The sequence below is a fragment of the Dama dama genome, chromosome 5 (genome assembly GCF_033118175.1).
Source record: "Dama dama isolate Ldn47 chromosome 5, ASM3311817v1, whole genome shotgun sequence".
Taxonomy (NCBI): domain Eukaryota; kingdom Metazoa; phylum Chordata; class Mammalia; order Artiodactyla; family Cervidae; genus Dama; species Dama dama.
In genome coordinates, this window is record NC_083685.1 from 84,100,051 (window position 1) to 84,126,297 (window position 26,247).

Below are 26,247 nucleotides of genomic sequence, written 5' to 3' on the forward strand. Positions count from 1 at the left end.
GGTAGGAGATTAGTCACTAACTGCAATCTTCACACCTTTTATATTTGTATCGTTTTCTTGCCTTTAACTCTCTCACATCCACAAAGTACCCTAGTTCGCCATCCCTGGGCCCTCCCCGAAACCTAGTTTGAGGAAGACGCTCAAGTGGGGAAACAGCAGGGTCGTATGTTGTGACACAGACGGGGACACCGCTGGGGTCCTCTGAGCAGAGGTCTGCCAGGGTGCCAGGGATGCGCGCGCGGGATGCCAGACTCCGCCGCGGAGCGCACAGTGCGCACGCGCGCCGCCTGAGGCTCCGCGCGCCCCCGGGTCTGCGGGCCCGCCGCCCGCCGCGCGCCTCTCGCGCGGAGGCCCCGCTCCCGCCCCGAGCGCCGAGGCCCCGCCCCGAGCGCCGAGGCCCCGCCCCCGCCCCGAGCGGCCGCCCCGCCCCCGGGAGAGGGCGGTGGGGCGCAGCGAGCGTGCGCGCGGCCCGCCCCGGGCGCGGGCGGAGGAGAGAAGGAGGGGCGCGCGCGGCGGCCAGCCCGCAGACGCCGGGAGCCGCGCAGCAGAGAAGAGCGCTGGCCGCGAGCCTGGGCGAGCCGGTACGGGGCCCGCGGGCTCGGGCGGGGGACAGCGGGCGGGCGGGACTTGGCGCCGAGCGGGCCCCGGGGGCCCTGGCCGGAGCGGACGGCCATGGGCCCGCGCGAGCCGGTTCTCCAGAAACTTTGTGCCTGCGTCCCCCACCTGCTCCCGGGCGCTTCTCGCATCTTCTGGTCGGCGGGGAGAGGAGAGGCCCGGCGCCCTCCGCCGCGACCCCTCCTCCCCGCCCGGCCCCGCCTCGCGGGCGCTCGGAGCACCCCCTACCCCGGCCGCCCACCCGGCTGCTCTCCTGCTGCGGCGGCGCCCGGGCCCGGGTCCCGGCCCTCGGCTCCTCGCGAGCATCCTCTCTGCTCCCCTCCCCCTCCCTGACCCCTCTGCTCCCCGGTCCAGCCATGGCCTCTCTCTGCCTCCTCGCCCCGCCGCCACCGTTCGCCCGCTCCGAGCCTCGGGAGCGTCGGCGGCTTCTTGCCTCTTCCGAAGGTTTCTGGTGCAGTGATAGAAGCAACTTGACTTTGAGCAATGCCGAGTATTCAACTTGAGGGTTTCTCTACGGTGGTGGATTGGTGTGCGCAGTGCCAGCGTTATCTTTTTATTTCTCATAAGTACCCTTGCTCCAAAGCGAAGTTGAGTTCTTGTTTGTGTGCGAGAGGAGTTAGTTGCATGTTGTATGTAGCTGCCTTCGCTCGATTGTATAACTATATTTTATTTAGGTGGATGTTGCCCATGGTACCAGCTAGTGTTATGGTAACTGGGCATCCCAGAGGCAAGGGAAGGAGGTGGGACTTTAAAATGCAGTTCTACTGTGTAGGAATTTTTTTTTTTTTTTTTTTTTTTAAGTACCTTGTTCTTTTCATCCAGGAAGACCTCAGGGCATTTAGCATGTGTGAACTAGCTGTTCTGTGTAGTTTTATGAGGGAGGTAGGTAAAAAGCAGTACCATCCTATTTTACAGATGTGAACATGGAGGCAAAAAGTCAAGTCCTGATTCTTTACTCATCTGAAAGAAATATAGACCAGAGTTCCTGGAATTCCTAGTCCATGAGGGATTCTTAGTCAGAAGTGTCATGGAATGTTGGAACAGACTCCCTGAGATTGTACAGAGCAGTTAAAAGCCACAGAGGCTGGAACTGTCAGCATCTCCAGGCTTGGGACTCAGCGGTGTCACAAAGTGAAGTGATACCAGACAAGTCATAGCTGCTCTCCGTGTTTCCTGCTCTTTACAGCCAGAGGAACAAAGGTGCTGTATTCTTTCCAAAGTTACCTGAACGTGTCTGGAAGCTCCGCTTTTCTTGAGCTGCATTTGGTGTTCCGTGATTGTTCCTTGTTGTGGACTCCTAAAGGCCGCCATTCTCGGGTTGCCTTTACAAATGCAGGGAAGGAGGCACCCCTCAGAAGGAATAGCTGCCTCTTCTTCACTAGGGACCCCTGAGCCTTCACACCAGGTGCAGGCTGAGGCAGGGACCCTGACCTGGGTGGGGGCAGAGGGTTGCCTGGTGGAGGCAGGAAGGCGCCCTGCACCGGTGGCTTGACACATGGGCCCTATTCCTGCCTCCAGCTCTGACTCATCTTCTGACGCTTGGGGGAGGAGAGGTAGATGCTTGATATTTTTGGCTTTCCCCCCATAAAACGGGAGACAGTTTCCTTCATTCCAAGGCTTTTAAACGTCAGTGTCCAACGTGTCTATGCTGAGGTCTCAGTTGAACTCTCACAGTGGTTGAATGTACGTATGATTTCTGCAATATTCTTTAATACAATGGTATAAATGTATATTCTTATTATTTAAAAAAAAACAAAAAACAACTGGCCAGGTGTGTAAGTCCAAGAAATCCTTTAAAACTTTAGCATTTTAAAATATTGGTTCTTAAGGAGGAATCTGTGCTAGATTATTTTGCGATTGGGATTTTATCTTAAGGCAAGGTGGGTTACAAAGACTTTTTCCCAATACCACAAGAATTAAACATTCTGTTCTAAAAAATTAAAACTTTACAGATAAGATTAAAACTTTTTTTCCAGCATCTGTCCCCAAAGTAATTGCTATGTATATTTTTATTGGTTTATGTGTGTTCTTTCAGACTTTGCTAAGCATTTTCTTGAATGTTTGTACAGAATGATTCTTTTTTCTGGTTTGCATAGTATGAAAACTTCTAGCTTTTTTATTTTTTTTTTTCTGAGTGACATTTTTAACTATTTTATTTTATTATTTGTAAGTATTAACTTTAAAACTGTCCTGTTTATAGATACTTGGTTTCTGTCTAGAACAGGTAGCTATGTGTTTTTAGTCCAGTTGGTTGTTAAGTTTTACTAACCCTGATAGCACTGTTAGTATTTTCTCCAGACAATAGGCAAATGAACTTCAAAACAGTTAAATCATTAAGATCCTTGGTGCTACTCTTGGTTGCAAAGGAAAACTTTGCCATTAAAAAAAAAAACTTCATGTATTTGTCTTTGCTTATGAGGAGGCGTAAAAGGGAGTGGAAGGCGAAGGGAGTTGCTGAAGCAACAGTCCTGGGTGTAAACTTAGCGAGTGTTTAAGATGATAGCTTTAGTTATTTATGAAAGCCTCATTGGGGTGAAGACAGAGAAAGGAAAACGTTAATGTTTTCCTTGAAAACCGTTCAAATCAGTAATTTCAGAAGATATTTGAGCTAAAACAAAATTCATGTCAGAGTCTATGGCTTCCTGGTGGTCCAGTAGTTAGGACCCTACAATTTTCCTGCCGAGTCCTGGGTCCAGTCCCTGATCAAGGAACTAAGATTTCACAGGTTGTTGGGCATGGCCAAAAAAAAAAAAAGAGTCTATGGGTTTATGTGTTAGACATTTATTGAGACTTCTGCTATATGAAAAGTTAAGTGCTGAATACTGGGGTAGAAGGCAAATAAGGTCGCTGACCTCATGAAACTGACAGGGCAGTAGTGATATTCCAAGCAGAAGGAGTCTGTCCCCAGATTGGCCAGAATTGTAAGGCTTCTGAATTCCTGAAAACCAACACTGTATTTATTTAACCTTTCTTAAGTTGTGAATAGTAACACACAAAAGGGTATAAAACATAAATGGATAACTTAATTATTTTAAGGAAAACACAGCTGTAACCATCTTGCAGGTCAGGAACTACACTCTTCCAGTGACCACCTCTCTCCTCGCTCTAGAGGTAACCTAGCCAGTAACTAGCTTCATTTTTGTGAGAATCATTTCCTTTCTTTTGTATAGTTTTTATCACCTGAATATATGTGTATTTAATTAGTTTATTTCATTTTTGGCTGCTCTGGGCCTTTGTCCCTGTGTAGTCTTTCCTTAGCTGCAGCCAGCAGGGGCTGCCTTCTTCATTGCATTGTGCAAGCTTCTTGTTGCAGCTTCTCGTTTCAGAACTTGGTCTCACGGTACGCGGGCTTTGGTAGTTGTGGCACACGAGCTTAGTTGCCCTGAGGCATGTAGAATCTTCCAGACCAGGGTTTGAACTCAGGTCCTGTGTGTTGGCAGGTGGATATTCTTATCCACTGTACTGCTAGGGAGGTCCTATCACCTAAATATTCATCTCTAGACAGTACAGTTTCATTTTGCCTGGTTGTCATCTTTATGCAAGTAGAATCAAAGTAGGTATTCTTGTAAATCCTTTTGTTGGGGGTGGCAGCCAATGTCGTATATATGTATATATGTGTGTGTATATATACATTCATATATGTATGTACACACGTATATGATTTTTTGGTTTAAATTCTTGCTGCATTACAGTTTTTTAAGATTCGTCCGTGTTGTCACCTGTGACTGTAATTGGTTCATATTTGTATAACTCCCCCACAGGTATCTGTTTGTCGTCTGCTGTTGATGGACATCTGGGTTATTTCTGTGCAGGGCAGTTTGAGTACTGCTGTGTCAGACGCGTGCATCCTCAGCTTTATTAGCTGAGGCCAATTTTCAAAGTGGTTGTACCAATTTACATTCCTCCAGTGGTGTCAGCCTTGAATTTATAACCCACTGTGCTTGCTGTTTAACCACAGTATGTTTGGATATTTCCTGACTGAATGAATAAGTGTCACAGAGGTGGTTTGATTTGATCCCTGGCCCTTCCTGCACCACTGTATTTTTATATACTTGCGTTTAATTGTATGATTTGAACTCAACATAACACCCAGCGCCAGAGATGGTTTTCCACTCTGTGTGGCTGAGAAATACACAATAGAATCCTTCTAAAGATCTTTTTTTCTCAGATAGATGTGTAGTTATAGGGCAATTTAAATATTGCAAAAGGAAGCATTAGAAATTGAGGTGTCTAGTAGTCTTCTAAAGGTTTTGGAAGACTTACCACTTGGGCCACGAGATGCCTTGCGGTGGTGAGGTGCGTCGTGCTGGAGAGGACTTGCTTGGCGCCCGGCCCTGAACCTGCAGGCTTAGCGTGTGACGTGCGCAGGAGCCCAGGCTAGTCCTTGTGAAAATACCGTCTGAGGGAGGCTTGGTACTCACATGCTTGTGTACACGTGCGGATCCCGAGAGGCACCAACGCGGGAGTGCCCTGGCAGTACCAAAGGAACCACAGCTGCTTTGCTACGAGAAGAGATGCTTTTACCATCTTTGAAATGTCCATTTCTCGAGGTCTCCCTTTGTACTGGACGGTAGTGGTAGTTCACAGCTGGGTTTGATAGTTCCTGCTCCCTGAGTAACCAGTTGCTGGGTTAACTTGGATCACTTGTGTTTGGTGTTGCTAGCTGGATTTAAAACTGGTGTGTGTGAGAGAGAGAGGAGGGGAGAGAAAGAGGAAGGATAGGGAGGTCATGGCAGGACAGTTATTAAATTATTAAGTCCAGGTGTGTGTTGAGCATCTAGCGTACCTGGTATTATCTGCTAACAGTCTGTTTCTGCCCTAGGGGCAGACTTACAGTTTCGTGGGTTTAGAAAACACCCTTCAACTGTCACCATGAAATTGACTGATAAACTAGCATCTGGGAAAAAAAAAAAAGAAAACAGGGCTTCCCCGATGGCTCAGCAGTAAAGACTCCGCCAGCCGTGCAGGAGACATGGGTTTGATCCCTGGGTCGGGAAGATCCCCTGGAGGAGGAAATGGCAACCCACTCCAGTATTTTCCTGGGAAAGTATCCCAGTCCATGGGATCACAAAGAGTCAGACACAACTGAGTGACTAAGCACACACACACACAAGAATGTAAGATTTGCAGTACTTTTTTATTTCTTCTGTAAGGCATCTTGGAAAATGGCTAAGTTGGTCCATTTTCAGTCTTTACAAATCATGCATACTTTTTCACTCATATACTAAATAAAGGGTTTCCCTCCCCCCGGAGATTCTCTAAAATAACCATAATTTTAAAAAACTACTTATATATAAATTAGAATTTTTTAAGAAAAGATACCATAGGGGGAAGATGAAAAGTAGAGTCAGAACCTCTTAGTCGTTAGTGATGGAGGAGATATCTTATTTGTGTTTTTTGATACCCTTTTCCAAAGGATGTAATTTACAGAGGAACTGCGTGTTCCCCCTGTTGCAGGGAGGAGGAGGAGCTCTGGTGCTGAGGTCAGGGCCCTCCCCGCTCACCTCATCACTTCCCATTCCTGCCTTTATGTTGACAGAGAGTGACCTCCCATCCAGTTTGGTCAGCTTTCCGCTACCATCTGGAGGCCTCCGTGGACAGAAGGGCCCTTTTGAAATTCACATACAGCTGCTGGGCCCACTGGTGCCTTGTCCCAGAACAGTTCCATCGTCAGTGGACCGTGGCAGGTCTTTTTGACTCCTTAGGTCTTCGAGTTTGTGGAGTGGCAGGAAAAAACTCTATAACAAGAGGGTGTTGCTTCTGTTGACTAGTAAACAGTGACCTAGCGGATAGAGCACCACAGGAGCCTTCCAGCCAGCAGCCCGTGAGTCTGTTGCAGGATTCTCATGCAGGCTCCTTAGGGCCACTTGGAAAAAGATTTCTTTGCCATCTACTGTGATGGCTTTATAACATAATTTCAGGGGTAGGCAGTTTTTTTTTTTTCTATGAAGGGTCAGATAGTACGTATTTTAGGCTTGCGGGTCATACAGTTTCTGTTGCAACTATTTAACTTGCTGTTTTAAACTTACCTTGTGATGCAAAAAAGCCGTAGTTAATAGGTAACGAATGAGCGTGGCTGTGCTCCAGTAAAAACTTGACTCATGAACACTGAAGTTTTAATCTCATACAGTTTTTGTGGGCCATGGAATGCGGTTCTTTTGAGTTCTCTGTTCATGGTTTAGAAATGTATTAACCATTCTTAGCTCATGGGCTGTAGAGAAAGAGATGGCTGACCAGACATGGCCCGCCTGCTACAGTTTGCTGGCCCCTGATTTGAACAAGAGTAGAGTTTAGGTTCGGGGGGGGTGGGGTGGGGGGGGCTTCCCAGGTGGCGCTAGTGGTAAAGGATCAGCCTGGCAATGCAAGAGACGCAGGTTCGATCCCTGGGTTGGGAAGATGCCCTGGAGAAGGAGACGGCAACCCGCTCCAGTATTGCTGGGATAATCCCATGGACAGAGGAGCCTGGCAGGCTACAGTTCATTGGGTCACCAAGAATCAGACACGACTGAGCATGCACACAGAATGAGGCTCATAGGCCATTGGATTCTCATTTAGCATGTGACTAGTAGTTAGTAGTATAATCTGCAAAGAACTGTCTGTATTATCTTTTTATATAAGACTATTTTTTGTTTAGCTCTGGCTGCACAGGGTCTTGGTTGCTGTGCGTGGGCTTCCTCTGTTTCGGTGGCAGAGCACAGGCTCCAGGGGGCACAGGCTCGGTGGTTGTGGCGCTTGGGCTTTGTTGCTCTGTGTCATGTGGCATCTTCCTGGACCAGGGATTGAACCCATGTCTCCTGCACTGGCAGGAGGATTCTTTATCATGGAGCCAGCAGGGAAGCCCAAGATTATTTCTTTAGGAGACAGGATAAGCCAAGGGAATAACTTCAGGATACTGTGTTCTTTGACTCCTGTTTAACTAAACATTTGATTTCTCCCTTTGCTCCAGAAAGGCTCAGACACACAGTTGCCCTCAGAATTCGGGAAGCCTGCTGTCCTTTGGCAGGGATATAGGGGTGTGTGTGGCATTATCAGGTTCCCTCCCTCCAGCTAATGCGAGAGACCTAACCTGGTTATCTTGTTCAGCTCAGGAACTCTCATAGATGCAGCTTCCCTAGTGGCTCAGCTGGTAAAGAATCCGTCTGCAAGGCAGGAGACCTGGGTTTGATCCCTGGGTTGGGCAGATTCCCTGGAGAAGGGAAAGGCTACTCACTCCAGTCATCTGGCCTGGAGAATCCCATGGACTATACAGTCCATGGGTCGCAAAGAGTCGGACACTACTGAGCGACTTTCACTTTTGGTTTATAAAGAAAAATGGGAGGTTAATTCATCAGTAGTTTACAAATGAAGTTAATTTGGTATAAAAGTACTAAAAATGTGGAATTTGGCCAGGAGTATGAAAAAGAACTCCCTGTGGGGAGAAAGTTGAGGCTCACAGCCTGAGTTTTAAAGATGTTGATATATCCAGTGAGACGTCAAATGGTGAGATGATCAGAGTGCTCAACTCTTCACTCTTGAGCTCTTAGTCCTATGAACTTTGTTCTAATTTTTAAATTCATTTTTGTCTTCTTTAAATTAATAATGAACTTCTAAGTGCTGAAATCGTATTTGTGAATGGACCTGAGATTTCATGATTCTGCTTTTCAAGGAATTTTGAGGCAAACTTATACTTACCTTGGGTGTAGTTGCTGGTTGTGGTTTTTCTCTTTTCTTTTTAATACTGTGGGTCGGGCTTTCCTGGTGGCTCAGACAGTAAAGAATCCACCTACAATCTGGGAGACCTGGAAAATCCCCTGGAGGAGGGCATGGCAACCCACTCCAACATTCTTGCCTGGAGAATCCCTGTGGACAGAGGAGCCTGACAGGCAAAGAGTTGGACACAACTCAGCGACTGAACAGCCCAGCTGAACACTGTGGGTGCAGATGTTCTAACCTTTGGAAATCAGAGTTTACCAGTTAACCAGGAATCTATGATTCATGTTTACTTTTTACCCCTTACTCTTTGAAGATTTAAAAGTATTATTTGTATAGGCTGTGGCATAAATTGGTTTCCAGTTATTACCAAGCAAGCTTAAATGTGATTGTGGAAATATTGCACCCATTTTCTTGGTTCAAGTTGATTAGATTTTTCACACCCAAAGACCGTCTCATACCACTTAGCGGTTTGGGATATTTTAGATGAATATCCATGTTATAGATAAAGCACAATCAGACTGACCTTACATCCCATAATTTCTGTCTTTCTGTAGTTTTTGCTTTCTTCCCTGGTGAGATGTACATTTTGGTAATCTTTAGATCAGTCAGTCTGTTGTGGTCAGATTGTATGACTCATCAACAGATGAACCACTCATGGAGAAGGGGCTCTGGTTCCAGTGGGGGTACTCACTCTCTGTGCAGAGTCTGGGGAAGCCTCTTGGCGTCCGTTCACCTCTGATTCTTCATCTGGGAACCGTGGCAGCACAGTGATACTGATCCCGAGAGGCTGAGCGTGCGCATGTGGCTTCCACAAAACGCACTCAAGTTTGCCTCAGCAAGTCCATGGAGGCAGGTTGATGAGACCTGTGCTTCTGGCCCTTGAGTGTGTGTACAGCTTACCTGGGATCTTGTTAAGCTGCAGAATCAGATTCCGCAGGTGTGGGATGGGGCCCGAGATTCTGCATTCACGCTCCAGGTTGATGGCTCCTGGGCCCTGGACCACATTTTGTGAGCAGTGATGGGCTATAGAAAAGGGCTGGTGTTCTTCATTTGGAATCTCCAAATACGGAGACTTCTTGCAAAGCAAGAACGGAACGGCGCCTGCTTTAAATGGGTTGGAGAAAAAGCCTGATGGTGTAATCTCTGAGACACTTGCCCGAGAAACAGCTCAGGCTTTCAGCACCACTGGCTGTTTTACTTTGTCTTGACCCTGTGCCTTCTCTGCATTGCTGCAGCACCCACTGTTTGCACCACTCATTAAATTCACTTAATGTTAGCCTATCTCTTATTGATACTCACCTGTTTTATGTGTGTATCTTGTGTCAGCTCTTGAAGATGATAAAATCCTTGCACAGGGTGATGTATATCCCTGTTCTGGTGACTCTTGGTGCATAACACACCTTTCCAAAACTCTGGTGTAAAAGTCATTTTTATTTTGCTCACAGATTCATGTAGGTCAAGAATTTGAACCTCATGTAGTGAGGACAACTTGTCTTTGCTCCACAGTATCTGGAGGTGACTTGATGATTGGGAGCTAGATTCACTGGGGTGTCTTTTTAAAAAAAAATTTTTTTTAATTTATTTCTTTGGCTTTGCTGGGTCTTGGCTGTAGCATGTGGGATCTAGTTTCCTGACCAGAGATGGAACCCAGGCCCCCTGCATTGGGAGTGTGAAGTCTTGGCCACTAGACCTCCAGGAAAGTCCCGAGAATCACTGAAGTGTCTTGACTCACATCTTTAGTAGTCGATCCTGGCTGTCAGCTGGGACGTCTGCTCGGCCGCTGGCTGGAACTCCCACAAGTGACCTCTCCACATGGTGACTCTGGCTTCTTTGCGCTGCCTCACAGCATGGCAGCTGGGTTCCCAGAGCACGTCTTAGGAGACCGAGGAGAGGTGTGTGGCTTGTTCACGATCTAGCCTCAGAAGCGTCATTTCCACTGTTCTATTTTGATTGAGTTGGTCACATGGGATGCAGGGTGTTATGTGGCCATTTTTGGCAAATGCATCTGCCACAGTCCCCAACAGCACTTGGAATAGTGTGGAACACCTGGCATGAACTCAGTAAATACTGTTGTGTGAATGAGTGACAAATAGCTTAAACATCCAGGGGGATGAGGACCAGATTAAAAAACTCAGTTCCAAATGGGAACAGGTTGTCCCTGGTCCACATACATGCATACTTTCACCTTTTATAGGTAGGTATTTATAGTCTCTTCTTATTCTGTTTCCAACATGAGAATCTGTGAGTTAATCGGTGGAGCTAAACTTCTGAAGTCTGTGTCTCTGTCACCATCGGCATGCTTTTTCCCTGCTCTCATTGAGTGGACTGCTCATGTATTCCTTTGGACTGTGGTCTGTTCCTTACCCAGCAGCTGGCTAGTGTCTTAAAATGATAAGCTTTTGTTAGGCTCGGTTCACGAGCTGGTTGGTGGTCCGCTGGAGGATATCGAGATGTCAGCCAGGCCACGACTACACAGGCAGTTGCCCTATAGCTACACTCTAGGGGAATATCTGTGGCCAAACTATCAAAATGCTGATCCTCAGATTCCTTACTTCTCTGTGTGTTATGTATATCTGTCCTCTTCCCAGCCATCGCATCAGTTAAATTATATGGCAGGAAAAGCAAAAACAACCCCTCCTCCCAATCTAAGATGTTTTGGCAAATTAGCTTTCCAAATTTAGCTCTCTAGATAAGTGAGAACAATTTGTGAATATCTTTTATTTCGTTTTAACATGAATGCAGCTCAGTATTTATTTGAATTTTATTCTCAATGTTTTATCAGAAAAAATTTTTTCCCCTTAAATTTTGCCACACTGTGATTTTTATTTGTAAGAGTTCACTCCCCCCCCCCCCAGTGGAACACACTTCTTTTATTTAATGTTTTTTTGAATATTTATATTTATTTGGCTCCGCCAGGTCTTCGTTATCACACATGGGATCTTTAGTTGTGGCATGCGAACTCTCAGCTGTGGCAAGGGGGATCTAGATCTCCGACCAGGGATCAAACCCAGGCCCCCTGCATCAGAGCACAGAGTCTTAGCCCCTGGACCACTAGGGAAGTCCCCCCAATGGAACACATTTCTGATTTAATAATGAAATATAATGAGAAAAGTAGTATTTATTTACTTACAGCAATGTAGGCTAATGCCTCTATTTTGATGACTTTGAAGTGAAGTGAAGTAGCTCAGTCGTGTCCGACTCTTTGCGAACCCGTGGACTGTAGGTCACCAGGCTCCTCCGTCCATGGGATTTCCCAGGCAAGAATACTGGAGTGGGTTGCCATTTCCTTCTCCAGGGGTTGATGACTTTAAGGGTTTGTTTGTTTTTTTTGAAAGTAGACATTTAATGGGAGAAGAAAATGTGATTACAGAGGCTTTTCATGTATTAAAAAAATAAAAAGTATAGGCCTCCAGTCTATATTACAAACCTCTGAAATTCCTAAAGCTAAAAATATCTTAGATCATTTTAAAGGGTCATCACTGGCACTATTGTGGCCATTTTTTTCTGTTTGTTCAAAAGAAGAAGAAAAAGCTGTAGATAGATCAGTTCTTTAACTCCTGATCCTAGTGGTCTTCTTGTCCTGATTCTTTTTTAAAGGTAGCTCTGTGGCAGTGGGATGGGTACTGTGAATACTGACTCCAGGTCGCCAGTCTGCACCCGCTCCAGGTTTAGATCCTGGCGTCCACCTCCAGGAGTGCTCCAGTTCAGGGACCAGGCAGTTGTTACCAGCTTATGCTTTACTGAGATTACCGTCCCCCTAGGCAGACACTAATTCTGCATTTTGTTTAGCACTTAGCCCTTTGATGTTCATTATTCAGAGAGCAGCATCATCCCTGACATTTCTTATAACTTGTTAAGAAAAAACAACTCTCTGGGGTTGGTTTAGGACAGCTCCTCCTTTTTGTCCTTCCCCTCACCCCCACTCTGCTGGCCCAGAAAGCATTGTTCCCTCTCAGAAGTAGATGCAGCTGAGCGCTGTGAACATCAGTGAATGAGTTGAACACCATGGACAGCGACGTGGACCTTCTTCGGCGTTCTCTCTGGTCATCCTTGTCCCAGAGACCCGGGCGCTGCAGTGGGAGCGGTGCTGCCCTCAGAGGGCACCTTGGACTCCCCGATCCCTCAAACGTGGTCAGTCTGGTACTCTCCCAGTAGACATCCTGTCCTCCCTGCACACATTCACTGAGTTGATTTTGACACACCTGTGATGTCACACCCATGTTTTCTTTTATTCATTTTGATCAGAATCTGCTCATCTTAGACATGAAGCAGACCAGGGCTTCTTGCTCTGCCTTCCCGGGGCCTGCTCCTTGCGGGGGTTCCCGCCTCTGCCATCAGGAGGGCTCTCTGGGACCTGGAGGGTGCGCTGTCTATGGCCCTGTTTCCGTCTCCTGGGCAGGAGGAGAAGCCGGAGCGGCTCCGCCTGTCTGGGTCAGTCTTTTCTGCATGGAGCCTTTGGTCTGCTTAGGCTGAGCTGAGGCCCCCTCACGCCCCGAAGGCACTGGTGGTGTGGGGCGCTGGAAGGGCGGGCGAGGAGACCGCAGCCACCCCCTTGGGCACCGTGAAGCCGTCTGTGGGCCTGAGCCAGGAGCCCAGACACCTGGGGTCTTTTCTCGTGACGAGCCCTGCGCCTTGTGCCCTCCCAGCTGAAGTCACCTCACCGTTTCCGAACCTTGGTCTCTTCTGCCAGAGGGTTTGGGAGGCTTGGTCAGAGGAGCATCTGAATACCCGTGCCCTCTGAGTGATCTCTGGCAGAAGTTGTTTTTCTGAACCTTGGACTCAGCTTTGGCATTTTAAGCAGGTTTTTGGCATGAGGCTGACTCGCAGCAGCGGGGAGGGAGCATCCTGTCTGTCTCGCTTGGATTCTGCCCTGAGGATTCACAATCTGCTTGCTTTTCCCTGCAGCACCAACTACCCTCTCACTGCCCAGCGAAGGAGGAGCTAACTGAGTGAGCTAGGCTTTCAGGCCACCCATCCCTTACCCACGGCCCTTGACAAAGACCTTTCTGCTGAAAGGGCCAGTGAGCCTGGGACCCCAGCCTCAGGAGGGCAAGTGGCTTCCCAAACAGGGTGATTATTTGGGAGACAGCAGGACATGAGTCCCTCTTAATCAGACAGTAACTGGATCACCTGGTTGGAAATTTGATCAGCATCTTCCACATTGAGGGTGGAGTTATCACCGGCAGTTCAGAAGCCTTCCTTGGTGTGTTTATAGTCGCGTGGTGACTTTGCTTTTTAAACTATTAGGATTCTGCCAGGGAGAGACTTGGAAGCTGCATGAGACTGCGCTCTGCTGCAGGATGGGCTGTTCTCCCCAAGTTCTGCCCGTTTCCATGTACATCTAAGACTCACGTCCACACTCATTTCCTCACACAACTGCTTCCTTGTTTGTCTTCTTGATGTGATTTCACCTACACACGACCCCTGGGTCGCTGGTTGGCCGATGTGGGCCCCACACGAGGGCTGGTTAGCTTGGGGGAGGCACTCCCTTGGAGCGAGCAAGGGCTGTTTCTGGAGAGACGCTGAGGGGTCAGCAGCGGCACTCAGTGCCGCAGTCTGGAAGGGGAGTCGGGGCGGCGCACCGCCACATCACCTCTGCGGGGGTGCCCAGTGTCCCCGAGCAGCAGCTGCGGCATCACCTGGGAAGTAAATGCCAGCTCTCGGGCCCCCTGTCCGGAACCACTAGGTCAGGGACTCTGGGGCCGGGGCTTGGCAGGCTGCTTCAGCAAGCCCTCCAGGTGATTCTGATGCTCGCCACGTGTGAGAACCTCTGCAGAACGTCACGTCAGCTTCAGGTAGACCACGTAACGATTCCATGTCTGTACATACTGCACAGGGGTCACCACAGTAAGTCTGTCACCGTAGGGAACAAAGTTTCCTTGTGGCAAGAACTTCTAAGATTATTCTTTTAGCAGCTTTCAAATATGCAGTACACCCTGATGATGGTCACCATGCTATATGTCACATCCCCAAGACTGACTGTAAAACCAGAAGTTTGTCTCTGTTCACCCTCTTCATCCATTTAATCCCCACTTCTGAGAACCAGCAATCTGTTCTCTGTGGCTTTGAGCTCTTTTTTCTAAGATTCCATGTGTAACTGCTGCCCTGCAATAAATTTGACTGACTTCACTTAGCATAATGCCCTCAAGATCCATCTATGTTGTTGTAAATGGCAAGATCTCCTCTTTCTTTATGGTTCATTAATATTCCATGGTATTTGTATATAATACCGCGTTTTCTTTATCCATTCAGCCATGCATGGACACATCAGATTGTTTCCATGTCTTGGTGGTGAACATGGGGATGCATCTATCTTCTTGAGTTAGTGTTTTTATTTTCGTTGGATAAATACCCAGAAATGGAATTGCTAGCTCATGTGGTAATCCTGTTTTTAACTTTCTAGGGACCCTCCATATGGTTTTCTGTAGTGGTTGCACCAACTTACATTTGCATAAATAGTGCACAGGGGTTTCTTTTTCTCCACATCCTTGCCAATACTTGTTATTTCTTGTCTTTTTGATAACAGCCATTATAAAAAGTGTGAAGTGAGATTTTGGTTTGTATTTCCCTGATAATTAGTGATGTTGAACCTTTTCATGTACCTGTTGACCATCTGTATTTCTTCTGTGGGAAAATGTCTATTCAACCCTCTGTCCATTTTAAAATTTGATTTTTTTTTTCTGTTGAATTGCATGCACTTTTTATAGTTTGGATCGTAACCTATTGGTCAAATCATTTGCAAAGGTTTTCTCCCATTCCATATGCTGCCTTTTTGTTTGTTTAGTTTCCTTTGCTGTGCAAGTGCTTTTTACTTTGTTGTCCACCTTGTTTATTTTTGCTTTTGTTGCCAAATCCAAAAAATCCCTACAAAGACCAACGTCAAGGAGCTTACCTCTGAGGTTTTCTTCTCAGAGTTTTATGGTTCTGTCCTTTTACTGTTGTGTGTCACACTGATCGATTTGCAGATGTTGTACCATCCTTGAATTCCTGGGATAAATTCCACCAGATCATTGTGTATGATCCTTTTAATGTATTCAGCCATATAGTTTGCTGATATTTTGTTGAGGAGTTTTCACATTAGGTTTATCAGAGATACTGGTCTGTAACTTTCTTGTGGTGTCCTTGTTTGGTATTGGTCTTAATGTTATGCTGGCCTTGTAGGATGAGTTCGGAAGTGTTTGCTCCTCTTCTGTGTTTTAGAAGAGTTTGAGGATTGGTACATATTCTGTAGATGTTTGGTAGAATTTACCGGAAAAGCTGTCTGTATCTTAAACTTTTGTTCATTGGTGGCACGGGGTTGTGTGTGTGTGGGGGTGTCGATTAGGGATTCAATCTTCTTCCTCGTTACTGCTCTGTTCAGCTTTTTTATTTCTTCATGATTCAGCCTTAGTGTATAATGACTCGTAGTCTCTTAATGATCCTCTGTATTTCTATTGTGTATCAGTTGTGAAACTTATTCCTTCATGTCTGATTTTGAGTCCTTTGTGTATGTGAGTCTAGCTAAAGATTTGCCAATTTTGTTTTTCTATTCAAGGAGTGGCCTCTTAGTTTCATTGATCTTTTCTATTGTCTTTTTTGTTTTTGTTTTTTGATCTTTTCTATTGTCTTTTTAAAAATGTGTATTTGGCTGCTTTGGGGCTTAGTTGCAGAACCCGATCTTTGGTCTCCGTGGCAGCATCTGGACTCCTGTTGCTGCGTGTGGGATCACATGTGGGATCAAGTTCCCTGACCAGGGATCACAGCCAAGCCCCCTGCAGCAGGAGGGAGCTCGGAGTCTTAGTCACTCAGCCACCAAGGAAGTCCCTCTTATCTTCCATAGTCTCTGTTTATTTCCACTCTGGTCTTTGTTACTTCTTTCCTTTTACAAACTTGGGACTTTGTTCTTTTTCTAGTCCCTTGAAGTGTCAAGTTCGACTCTCTGAGATCTTGTTTCTTGACGTGCAGGCATTTATCGTTATGAACTTCTTAGGACTGCTTTTGCTGTCTCCCCTAAGTTTTGGTATGCTGTATTTCCACTTTCATTTGTCACGGGTATGCTTTTATTTCTCTTTTGTTTTCTTCTATGACCCATTGGTTGTTCAGTAACATGTTGTGTATTCTCCACCTATTTGTGAATTTTCCAGTTTTCTTCTTGTGATGATTTCTAGTTTCAGACTGGTGTGATTGGAAAAGATGCTTGATGTGATTTCAGTCTTAAGTTTATTAAGAGTTGTTTTGTGGCCTAAATATATGATCTGTCTTGGAGATTGTTGCATGTGCACTTGACAAAAATATGTATTCTGCTGCTTTTGGATGAAATGTTCTGTATATATGTGTTAAGGTTACCTGGTCTAATGGGTTTGTTTAAAGCTGATGTGTCCTTACTGATATTCTGTCTGGATGATCTGTTCACTGATGAAAATGGAGTATAAAGTCCCATATTATTACATTACTGTCTATTTCTCCCTTGAGGTCTGTTAATATTGCTTTATATATTTAGATACTCCTATACTGAGTGCAGAAATATTTACAAATGTTTTATCCTTTTGTTGACACCCCCCCCTTTATCATTATGTAATGCTCTTCGTTATCTCTTTATTTTAAAGTCTTGTTTTGTCTAAGTATAGCTACCCCAGCTTTCTTTTGGTTTCCATTTGTGTGGAATATCTTTTCCCAGCCTCACTTTCAGTGTGTATCCTTACATCAGAGGTAGGCAGCGTGTCTGTTTAAAAAAAAAAAAAAAATCCATTCAGCCACTTTCTATCTTTTGATTGTAGAATTTAGTCCATTTACATTTAAAGTAATTATTGATAAGTATGTTCTTACTGCTATTTGGTTAATTGTTTTCTGACTGTTCTGTAGTTTCTCTGTTCTCTTGCTGTCCTTCTTTGTGGTTTGATGATTTTATCTATTTACTTACGGCTGCACTGGGCCTCCATTGCTGCCGGAGGGCTCTCTCTGGCTGTGGAGCAGGGGCTGCTCTCAGTTGAGCGTGCGGCTTCTCGTTGTGGCGGCTCTTCGTGTGGAGCACCAGCTCTCGGGCGCTCAGGCGTCAGTAGTTGCTGGGTGGGCTCAGTAGTTGTGGCCCACGGGCATAGCTGACCCGTGGCGTGTGGGATCTTCCTGGAGCAGGCTTGAAGCCATGTCTCCTGCGTTGGCAGGTGGATTCTTAACCCCTGGACCACCAGGGAAGTCCTGATGATTTTCTTTAGGAGTATGTTTAGATTCTTTATTTCTCAGATCTTTTGTGAATCTCCCATGAACAGGTTTTTGCTTTATGATTACCATGAGGGTTACACATAACTTATTAACAGTCTAAGTTTCAGTCATTCTAAAACTCTACATTTTTACTCCTCCATTCCCCACATTTTTTTTTTTGTTACGTTTTACACCATTTTATCTTGTATATCCCTCAACTATTATATTTTTGCTAGTGTATTTTTTTATTCTTCATACTGGCTTTATGAGTAACTCATCCATACTACCTTTATGTTTTATTTTTCTAAATTGTACTATATTTACCTCTACCAGTGAGATTTATATTTTCACATATTTCCCCACTACTGCTTAGTGGCCTTTATTTTTCAGCTTAAGAAAGTTGCCTTAATTCTTGTAAGGCCGGTTTAGTTTTTGCTAGTCTGGAAAGCTTGTTCTTTAAATTCTGAATGACAATTTTGCTGAGTGTTCTTGTCTGGAAGTGTTTTCTTTCAACATCTTGAATGTATCATGCCACTCCCTTCTGACCTGGAAAGTTTCTGCTGAAAAACTTGCTGGTAGTCTTCTGGTGGTTCCCTTGTATGTACCTTGTTGTTTTCTTCTGCTTTTATTAAGGTTTTCTTGTGTTTTCACTTTTAACAGTTTAATTATAATATGTCTTGGTATGGGTCCCTTTGAGGTTTGTTTGGAACTTTCCAAGCTTCCTGGATCTGAATGTGTTTTTGTTCCTAGGTTAGGGAATTTTTCAGCACTTTTTCTTTCTTCTCATGCTGTGCTTATTTGCCCTGTCGTGTCCAACTCCTTGCTACCCCATGGACTATGGCCCACCAGGCTCCTCTGTCCGTGGGGATTCTCCAGGCCAGAATACTGGAGTGGGTTGCTATGCCCTCCTCCAGGAGATCTTTGCAGCCCAGGGATTGAACCCAGGTCTCCCACATTGCAGGCAGATTCTTAACTGTCTGAGCCGCCAGGGAAGCCCGGGACTCCCGTAATGTAAATGTTTGTCTGCTTGATGTTATCGCACAAGTCCCTTAAGCAGTCTTCACTTTTTCCATTCTTTTTTCTTTTTACTGCTCTGTTGGCTTGAGTTTCACTGCCCTGTGTTTGAGTTCATTAATCCTTTTTAATGTCATCTAGTCTGATGTTGAACTCCTCGAGTGTATTTTTCAGTTAAATTATTGTATCCTTCAACTGTGATTTCTTCTTGGTACTTTCTTATATTTTCTCTTTGTTGAAGTTCATTCATTCTTTTCTCAAGTGAGCATCATTATGACCATGATTTTGAACTCTTTAAGAGGTAAATCATTTATCTCCATTTCTGTAAGCACATTTTCAGAGGTTTTATCTTGTTCTTTCATTTGGAACGTAGCCCTCTGCTACGTAGCCCTTCCTTTCTGGCCATTGGATAAAACAGCCACCTCTCCCAGTTTTGGAGGAGTGACGTTTTGGTTGTCTCTAAAATCTTTGTGATTGTCTGAGTAGCCTATTTTTAGTGACTCCCAGTAGTTGCAGGTGGGCCCCAAACTGGTCAAGAGTTCTATCAGGAAAGGTCTCAGTCACCAGCTTTTAAAGTGAGTAAACTCACAGGCTTGTGTGACCACTGGCATTAAGTCCCACTGTCCACCACAGCCAGGCGATCTAGAGGTGTTCCCTGGGCCACAGTCACAGAAATTGGGGTACCAGATGAGTATACAAGTCCCTTTCTAGAAGATACCAGAGAGTTGGAGTGAGACCAAGGGAGAACAAAAGACGGTGTCTGCTGACCTCTGCTCCCGTCCCCAGTGCGTGCCGAAGCAGAAGTGCCCCTTAGGCCGAAGCTCCCAGACAAGCAGCCAGGCCTCACAGAGAGACTGGGTGTGTTGATAGCTGAGCAGTGCCCGGGGCTGGAGCCAGCCCAGAGTCGTGTTTGCCCTCAGAGTAGGTGGGCAAGGAGTGTCCCCTGGGTGGGTGGCAGCCGCAGCGTCCAGGGCAGCGCACACACGGGTGCTCTGGAACGCAGCAGAGGGGAATGGCGAAGGTGGTGCTCACCCTCTGAGGTCTTTGGGGAGGATTACGGTAGCCTGCCCCACAGATTGCAGGCTATAATTATTGTTTAGAAACTGTTTTAAAATGTAAAATATGCACATGTCATATGACCCAGCACTTCCACTCCCTGGTGCCTCAGCTGGTAAAGAATCCGCCTGCAACGCGGGAGACCTGGGTTCAATCCCCGGGTTGGGAAGATCCCCTGGAGAAGGGAAAGGCTACCCACTCCAGTATTCTGGCCTGGAGAATTCTGTGGGCTATACCGTCCATGGGGTCGCAAAAAGCCTCCGACACAACTGAGAGACTTTCTCTTTCCATTCCTAGGTAGTTAACCAGGAGAAAGGAAGGTGTATATCCACACAAATACCTGTACGTTAATGTTGACATCAACTTCACTTGTGCTAGTCTAAAATTAGTATCAATAGATGAAAGAACTATGTCTGCACAATGGAATACTACTCAGCAATAAAAAGAAAGGAATGACCTATTAATAGACACAGTTTCATGGGTGAATGTGAAAATAATTATGCTGAGTGAAAGCCAGGCCAAACAGAAAAACCCTATATGGAATGAGTCCACTGTATAAGTCTAGAAAATGTAAACTATAGTGACAGAAAGTGCATCAGTGGTTGCTTGGGAATGGGGCTGGAGGGTGAGGGAGGGAGGAATTATAAAGGAGCATGAGGACATTCTGGGGGGTGATGGGTATGTTTATTATTTTGAGGTCATGGTGTCTTGAGTACGTGTGTCAAAACTCATCATTTTACATCAAATTGTATGTCAGTTATAGCTCCACAGAGCTGTAAAAAAAAAAAAAAAAAAAATTGTGTGATGGTTACCTGGGAAAGCCAGAGGGACAAATAGGAGGGGAACAAACTCTTTTCCATTATATGCATATTCTTCTCCATTATGGTTTATCACAGGAATATAGTTCCTTGTGCATATGCAGTAGCACCACGTTGTTTATCCAGCCTATATATAATATTGATAGCTTGCATCTGCTAATCCTAAACTCTCAGTCCTTCCCTCCCCCACACCCCGGCCTTTGTGACAAGTCTGTTCTCTGTATCTGAGTCTGTTTCTGTTTTGTAGATACATTTGTGTCCTATTTTAGATTCCACATATGAGTTATACCATATGGTATCTGTTTTTCTGACTTCACTTAATGTGATGATGATATCTAGGTCCATCCACATGGCTGCAAATGGCATTATTTTGTTATTTCTTTTTTATGGTTGAGTAATATTCCATAGTGTGTGTTTACCACATCTTTATCCATTCAACAGCCTTGGTTGTCTCCCATGTTTTGGCTATTGTTAACAGTGCTGTGAACACTGGGGTGTATGTATCTTTTCAAATTAGTTTTGTCTGGATATATGCCCAGGAGTGGGATTGCTGGAGTTAGACATGCCTTAGTGACTGAACCACACACCAGGTGGTAACTCGGGCTTCCCTGATAGCTCAGCAGGTAAAGAAAGATACACAGGAGACCTGGATTTGATCCCTGGGTGGGGAAGATGCCCCGGAGGAGGAAACGGCAACCCACTCCCGTATTCTTGCCTGAAAAACCCCATGGACAGAGGCGCCTGGCGGGCTACAGTCTGTGGGGTCACAGAGTCGGACAGGACTGAGTGACTAAGCGCACACGGTAACTCAGCCTAGTGCTTTGAGGAACCTCCCTACTGTTCTCCGTCGGGACCATACCAGTTTACATCCCCCCAGCAGTGTAGGAGGGCTCCCTTTTCTCCACACCCCCTTCTGCATTTATTTGTAAACTTTTAAATTATGTACATTCTGACTGGTGTGAGGTGGTACCTCATTGTAGTTTTGATTTGCATTTCTCTAATAATTAGCAATAAGCATCTCTTCATGTGCCTGCTGGTCATCTGTATGCCGTGTGGTATCTGGTATTAAAGTCTTCTGCCCATTTTTGGGTTGGGTTTGTTTTGTTACGAGTTGTATGAGCTGTTTATATATTTTGGAAATTAAGCCCTTGTCTGTTGCATCATTTGCAAATGTTTTCTCCCAGTCTGTAGGCTGTCTTCTCGTTTTATGGTTTCCCTTGCTGTGCAAAAGCTTGTAAGTTTGATTAGGTCCCATTTGTTTATTTTTGCTTTTATTTCTATTGCCTTGGGAGACTGACCTAAGAAAACATTGGTACTCTTTATGTCAGAGACTGTTTTCCCTGTGTTCTAGGAGTTTTATGGTGTCATGTCTTCTATTTAAGTCTTTAAGCCATTTTGAGTTTATTTTTGTGTGTGGTGTTCTCACTTCATTGATTTGCATGTGACTCAGGATCACATTTTTAATAATGCTGATTGGTGTTCATATGGTTGCATAAATGAGTAAGTCAGAGGGCCAACATGGACAAGAAAACAAAATGAAAGCAATTTCAGATCGCTCTCCAGCACCAGCACCTCTGGGGCTGACGTTCAATGGCTGAGGCCACCTCTGCAGCACTGCTCCTTGTGGAGCTGGCTGGCTCCTGGCACCCGGCTTGGCTGCTGCACCCAGCCCCACACTGCCGGCTTGGCTGCTGGCACAGGGAAGAGACTTGAGCTTCCTGTGCATTTCTTGCAGGCCCCGTGAGCAGAGCCTTACGTTTCAATGTGCTGTCTCTGAATCCTCCTCTCAAAAATTCATCTTTACCATGGCCAAAAGTGCACTTAACGACACATAACCCGTGGTGTGAAAAATATCAACAAAAAGCTGAGACTTGGGTTGATAGTTTTTCTTCTTCAAAATGTTTACCTGGCTGTGTTGGGTCTCAGCTGCGGCACATGAGCATATGAACTCAATTCTTTAAGTTGCAGCATGTGGGATCAAGTTCCCTGACTGGGGATCGAACCCAGGTCCCCTGCATTGGGATCACAGCGTCTGAGCCACTGGACCACCAGGGAAGTCCCAGGTTGATAGGTCTCACTGGCACATTCTTTAAATACACATGGAGATGTATTTAACATGCTTTCCACTTCCTAGCTTTATTCCAGTCAAACCCAGTTTCATAGTAAAAAAAAAAAACCTGGAGGATTTCTTTTGATGTTCCTGATTGACCACATTCCCACCTCCTTGTCTTTCTACAGATCTGATTTGTATCCAGTCTGATCAGCACTCCCTCACTTAAGACTTTCCAGACCCAGGACTCCAGAGGAACCAGACACCTCACGAGTGAGTAGCCCCAGCACCGCCTCTGTCTGTGGACCGGGGATGCTCTTCTGACTGGAATCACGCTGGGCAGCCCTACGGGTCCCTGGGTGGGGGATATGCACACTTCTCAGGGCACAGACTAAAGTGGTGTGAAAGACTGCATAGACATTGTTAAACTTTATTTCCAACACACATCTTAAGCCAGGGGGGGGCGATACATCTCGGAGATTAGAAAAATCTTGGGCTGAGGAAAGTGTATTTGGCCACATCCAGGGTCAGGTCAGCTAAAATGTTCATTAACTTAGATGAGTGAATTTTTGCTACCATGGCCTTGAAGTTACCTGTGATTGTTTCCACGGAAATGTCATAGTACAGGTATTCAGATGTCACAAATAATAAATATGATAGAGTTAGCTCTTTTAAATTATAAAGAGCTAAGGTGATCAATGTTCCGGGCTTTTCTATAACTGATCCAATTCAGTATCTCTTTAGTCCACAAAGCCCATTCATTGGAATATAATACCTAAAGCGGTATCATTTTTACACCTTTGTAAGATCTCTATGTCTAGAGTTAGGCTTATGAAAATATGGCCATCATAGCCGTGGGAGGTAGGCAGGAATATATGATAGAGCACAGCCTTAGGTGGGATCGGAAATTCTGATCTCCTCCTAATTACCACCTAACACCACTCCCCTCAGTAAAGAGCAGGACCCCACAAAGCTGTTATTCAGGGATTAGCTACACTTGTTTCTGTCTTTAACATTCCCTAAAATAGAAAGACTTTCTCTTTAGTGCCTTTAAAAAAAAAAATCACCAGTGTACTGCATTTTACATTGATTTTGCACATTGGCATCTTTGACTACCTTTCCTGTTAATCAATGAAAATGATTTGTCTCCATCCTGGGAAGAACACGCTATTATAGAAAATGACCATCTCCAATCCTCTCACCATCCCATTCCGCAGACACTGTAGAAGGCTGCGATGAATCAGTAGCATTTAGAGTACTGATGGATACCTGTATCTTGCAGGAAGGTGACTGTAACTTCCGATTCCTTGGTGGAGGAAAACAACACACTCTGGTCTTGCTTCCAACGATGCAAGTGTGATTGCTGGCGTCTTCATGAGCTCCAGAGGTCACAGCACGCTCCCCCGGACTCTCATGGCCCCCCGGATGATTTCCGAGGGAGACCTAGGAGGCATCGCGCAGATTACCTCCTCGCTCTTCCTGGGCAGAGGCAGCGTAGCCTCCAACCGGCACCTCCTCCAGGCGCGCGGCATCACCTGCATTGTGAACGCTACCATCGAGATCCCCAATTTCAACTGGCCCCAGTTTGAATACGTTAAAGTGCCTCTGGCTGACATGCCTCACGCCCCCATTGGACTGTACTTTGACACCGTGGCCGACAAGATCCACAGCGTGAGCCGGAAACACGGGGCCACCCTGGTGCACTGTGCTGCGGGGGTCAGCCGCTCGGCCACACTCTGCATCGCGTACCTGATGAAATTTCACAACGTGTGCCTGCTGGAGGCCTACAGCTGGGTCAAAGCCCGGAGGCCCGTCATCAGGCCCAACGTCGGCTTCTGGAGGCAGCTGATAGACTACGAGCGCCAGCTCTTTGGAAAGTCGACAGTTAAAATGGTACAGACACCTTATGGCATAGTGCCAGACGTTTACGAGAAGGAGTCCCGACACCTGATGCCTTACTGGGGGATCTGAGCCACCAGAGCCCGCAGCAGCCGCCCCTCGAGCAGTACCAGCACCTGCTACACGCCGTCTGCTCCCCTCCTCACCTTTCTTTCCAAGTGGTGGACAAATGCTCCTCCCTGAAGTGTTTTTTTTACACTGGGTGTTCATGTTTTATTTTGAGAGAGGGAGCGGAGGGGAGGAAGACACGGGGAATGCTCACATTGCTACTAACATTTTTAAAACTAACATTTTGGAATAGTGTTTATGAAAATCTTGAACCGGCTTTTAATCATTTTTAACAGTTTCAACAGTTTAATAAACTGTTTGGTTCTGCTGTGCTCTCAACCCCCTGCCTCTTGGCATCATGGGAGGAGCTCAGTGCAAAAATCACTTTGGACCCCCATTAACCCTTTAGATACAGGCTTTGCCCAGGCTGCCGACCAAACAAATGCTTAGGGAACACTGATACCAGCATCAGTCTCCACTGGATCAGCCCTACTCTTTCCTTTCCTTCTATTATTTAGTGACTCTGTCTAAGTTTAAAAAAAAAGAGCCTTTATTATTTAGCTGTTAAATAATTATAATGCAATCTGCTGCAAACACCCTCTTGGAATCAATGTGCCCCAGGAGTATATTAGCATTATTTTTAATAAATACATCTGCTTAACATATTGGAATTTTTACTAATGAGAATTTCAGGGTGTGTGTGTGTGTGTGTGTTGATGGACAAAAGACAGCTTTTGAGTAACCATTAAGGGTATGGCTCCTGTGATAATTATGAACGCTACTTAAAACAGACATCCCCTTGAGTCATGTCAGCATTTCCCATCCTTGCAGATGGGCGGATATTAACATCATTCACCATGCTGGGACAGTAGAGAAACAGCATCTCTTGGTAACCGGAGGGCACCAATGCGGTGAGTCCTCCATGAAAGAAAGTGTTTTTTAACAAAAGGTATGCCCCTTTGCCTGCCTACTGACTTACACAAAAATGCCCTAAACCAAACCTCAGCACAATGATAAACTAACACAATGGCTTCCTTTGTTGAAACTTGGAAATGTCACTGCTCCTCGTTAAGTCTGACAAGACAACAGGGAATAGGTACTCGTTTCTGCTAGTGTCTCTATTCCATGCCCCCGGGAAGCCGCTGGGAGTTCCCAGGTTGCCCCTTCCTTTTCTAGGAGAGCCACTTGTCCCAGCAACAGCTTGCTTTTACTTCATTTGCCAGGTAGGTTGTAGCCTGCTTATCCATAGAAAAATTTCCTAGCTTTTGGGTTTGTGTGGCAAGAAGCCCTACGTATAATGCCAGTAGCTGCATATTTATATAAATCATATTCTTCAGATTTTACCTGGTTTGTGGCAGTGGTCTCCCTCTGCATTCTAATTTTAAAATTTGCCCACTTTAAAAACATGTGCCATTATTGTCTGCATGGGAAAATTAAAATGCAATTAGTAGTTTCTGTAGGAAATCAGAGCAACCCATAAATGCCTTGGCAGCAGATGATCAAAAATCAATCAGAAGACAAAACAATCTACGGTTGTGGAGGCTGGGCTCCGACAATATGAAGGCACTCTAGGTCTGGTGGTCTCTGGAGAAACATCCAAAAATTACCTCTGTACATAGGAGGAATACACCTGGTGACAGATGTTCTTTGTAATTAAGAAAATTTCTCTGTAGAAATCCTGGCAAACACCAATGCTGGGACGCAGCTCAGAGAATTCTTAACACTTAGGTAGTCTAACACCTTTCTAATCTAAATGTCAGAGTTTATTAGCTAAAAGTCACAAAGGAAGGTGTGTGGCCTCCAAGGTGTGAGGGGAATTTTTGTAGTGATCCTTATAAAGGCCCTATCATTTTTTCTAAGCTTAAGAACACACTAGTC

At 45.6% G+C, this 26,247-nt stretch overlaps 1 protein-coding gene across 2 annotated transcripts; it reads left to right on the forward strand.

The window, feature by feature from the left end:
- Nucleotides 1–476: 476 nt before the first annotated feature.
- On the forward strand, nt 477–25,034 carry DUSP14 (dual specificity phosphatase 14). Of its 2 annotated transcripts, XM_061142742.1 has the most exons (4): nt 515–581; nt 1,531–1,815; nt 22,611–22,695; nt 23,705–25,034. In XM_061142742.1, exon 4 carries the CDS (start codon nt 23,797–23,799, stop codon nt 24,391–24,393), a length of 597 nt encoding a protein of 198 aa, XP_060998725.1. In that variant the 5' UTR covers nt 515–581; nt 1,531–1,815; nt 22,611–22,695; nt 23,705–23,796; the 3' UTR covers nt 24,394–25,034. The 2 variants fall into 2 exon arrangements, with proteins under 2 accessions (XP_060998724.1, XP_060998725.1); XM_061142741.1 differs by lacking the exon at nt 1,531–1,815 and having other exon boundaries at nt 477–581.
- The last annotated feature ends 1,213 nt before the right edge of the window (nt 25,035–26,247 follow it).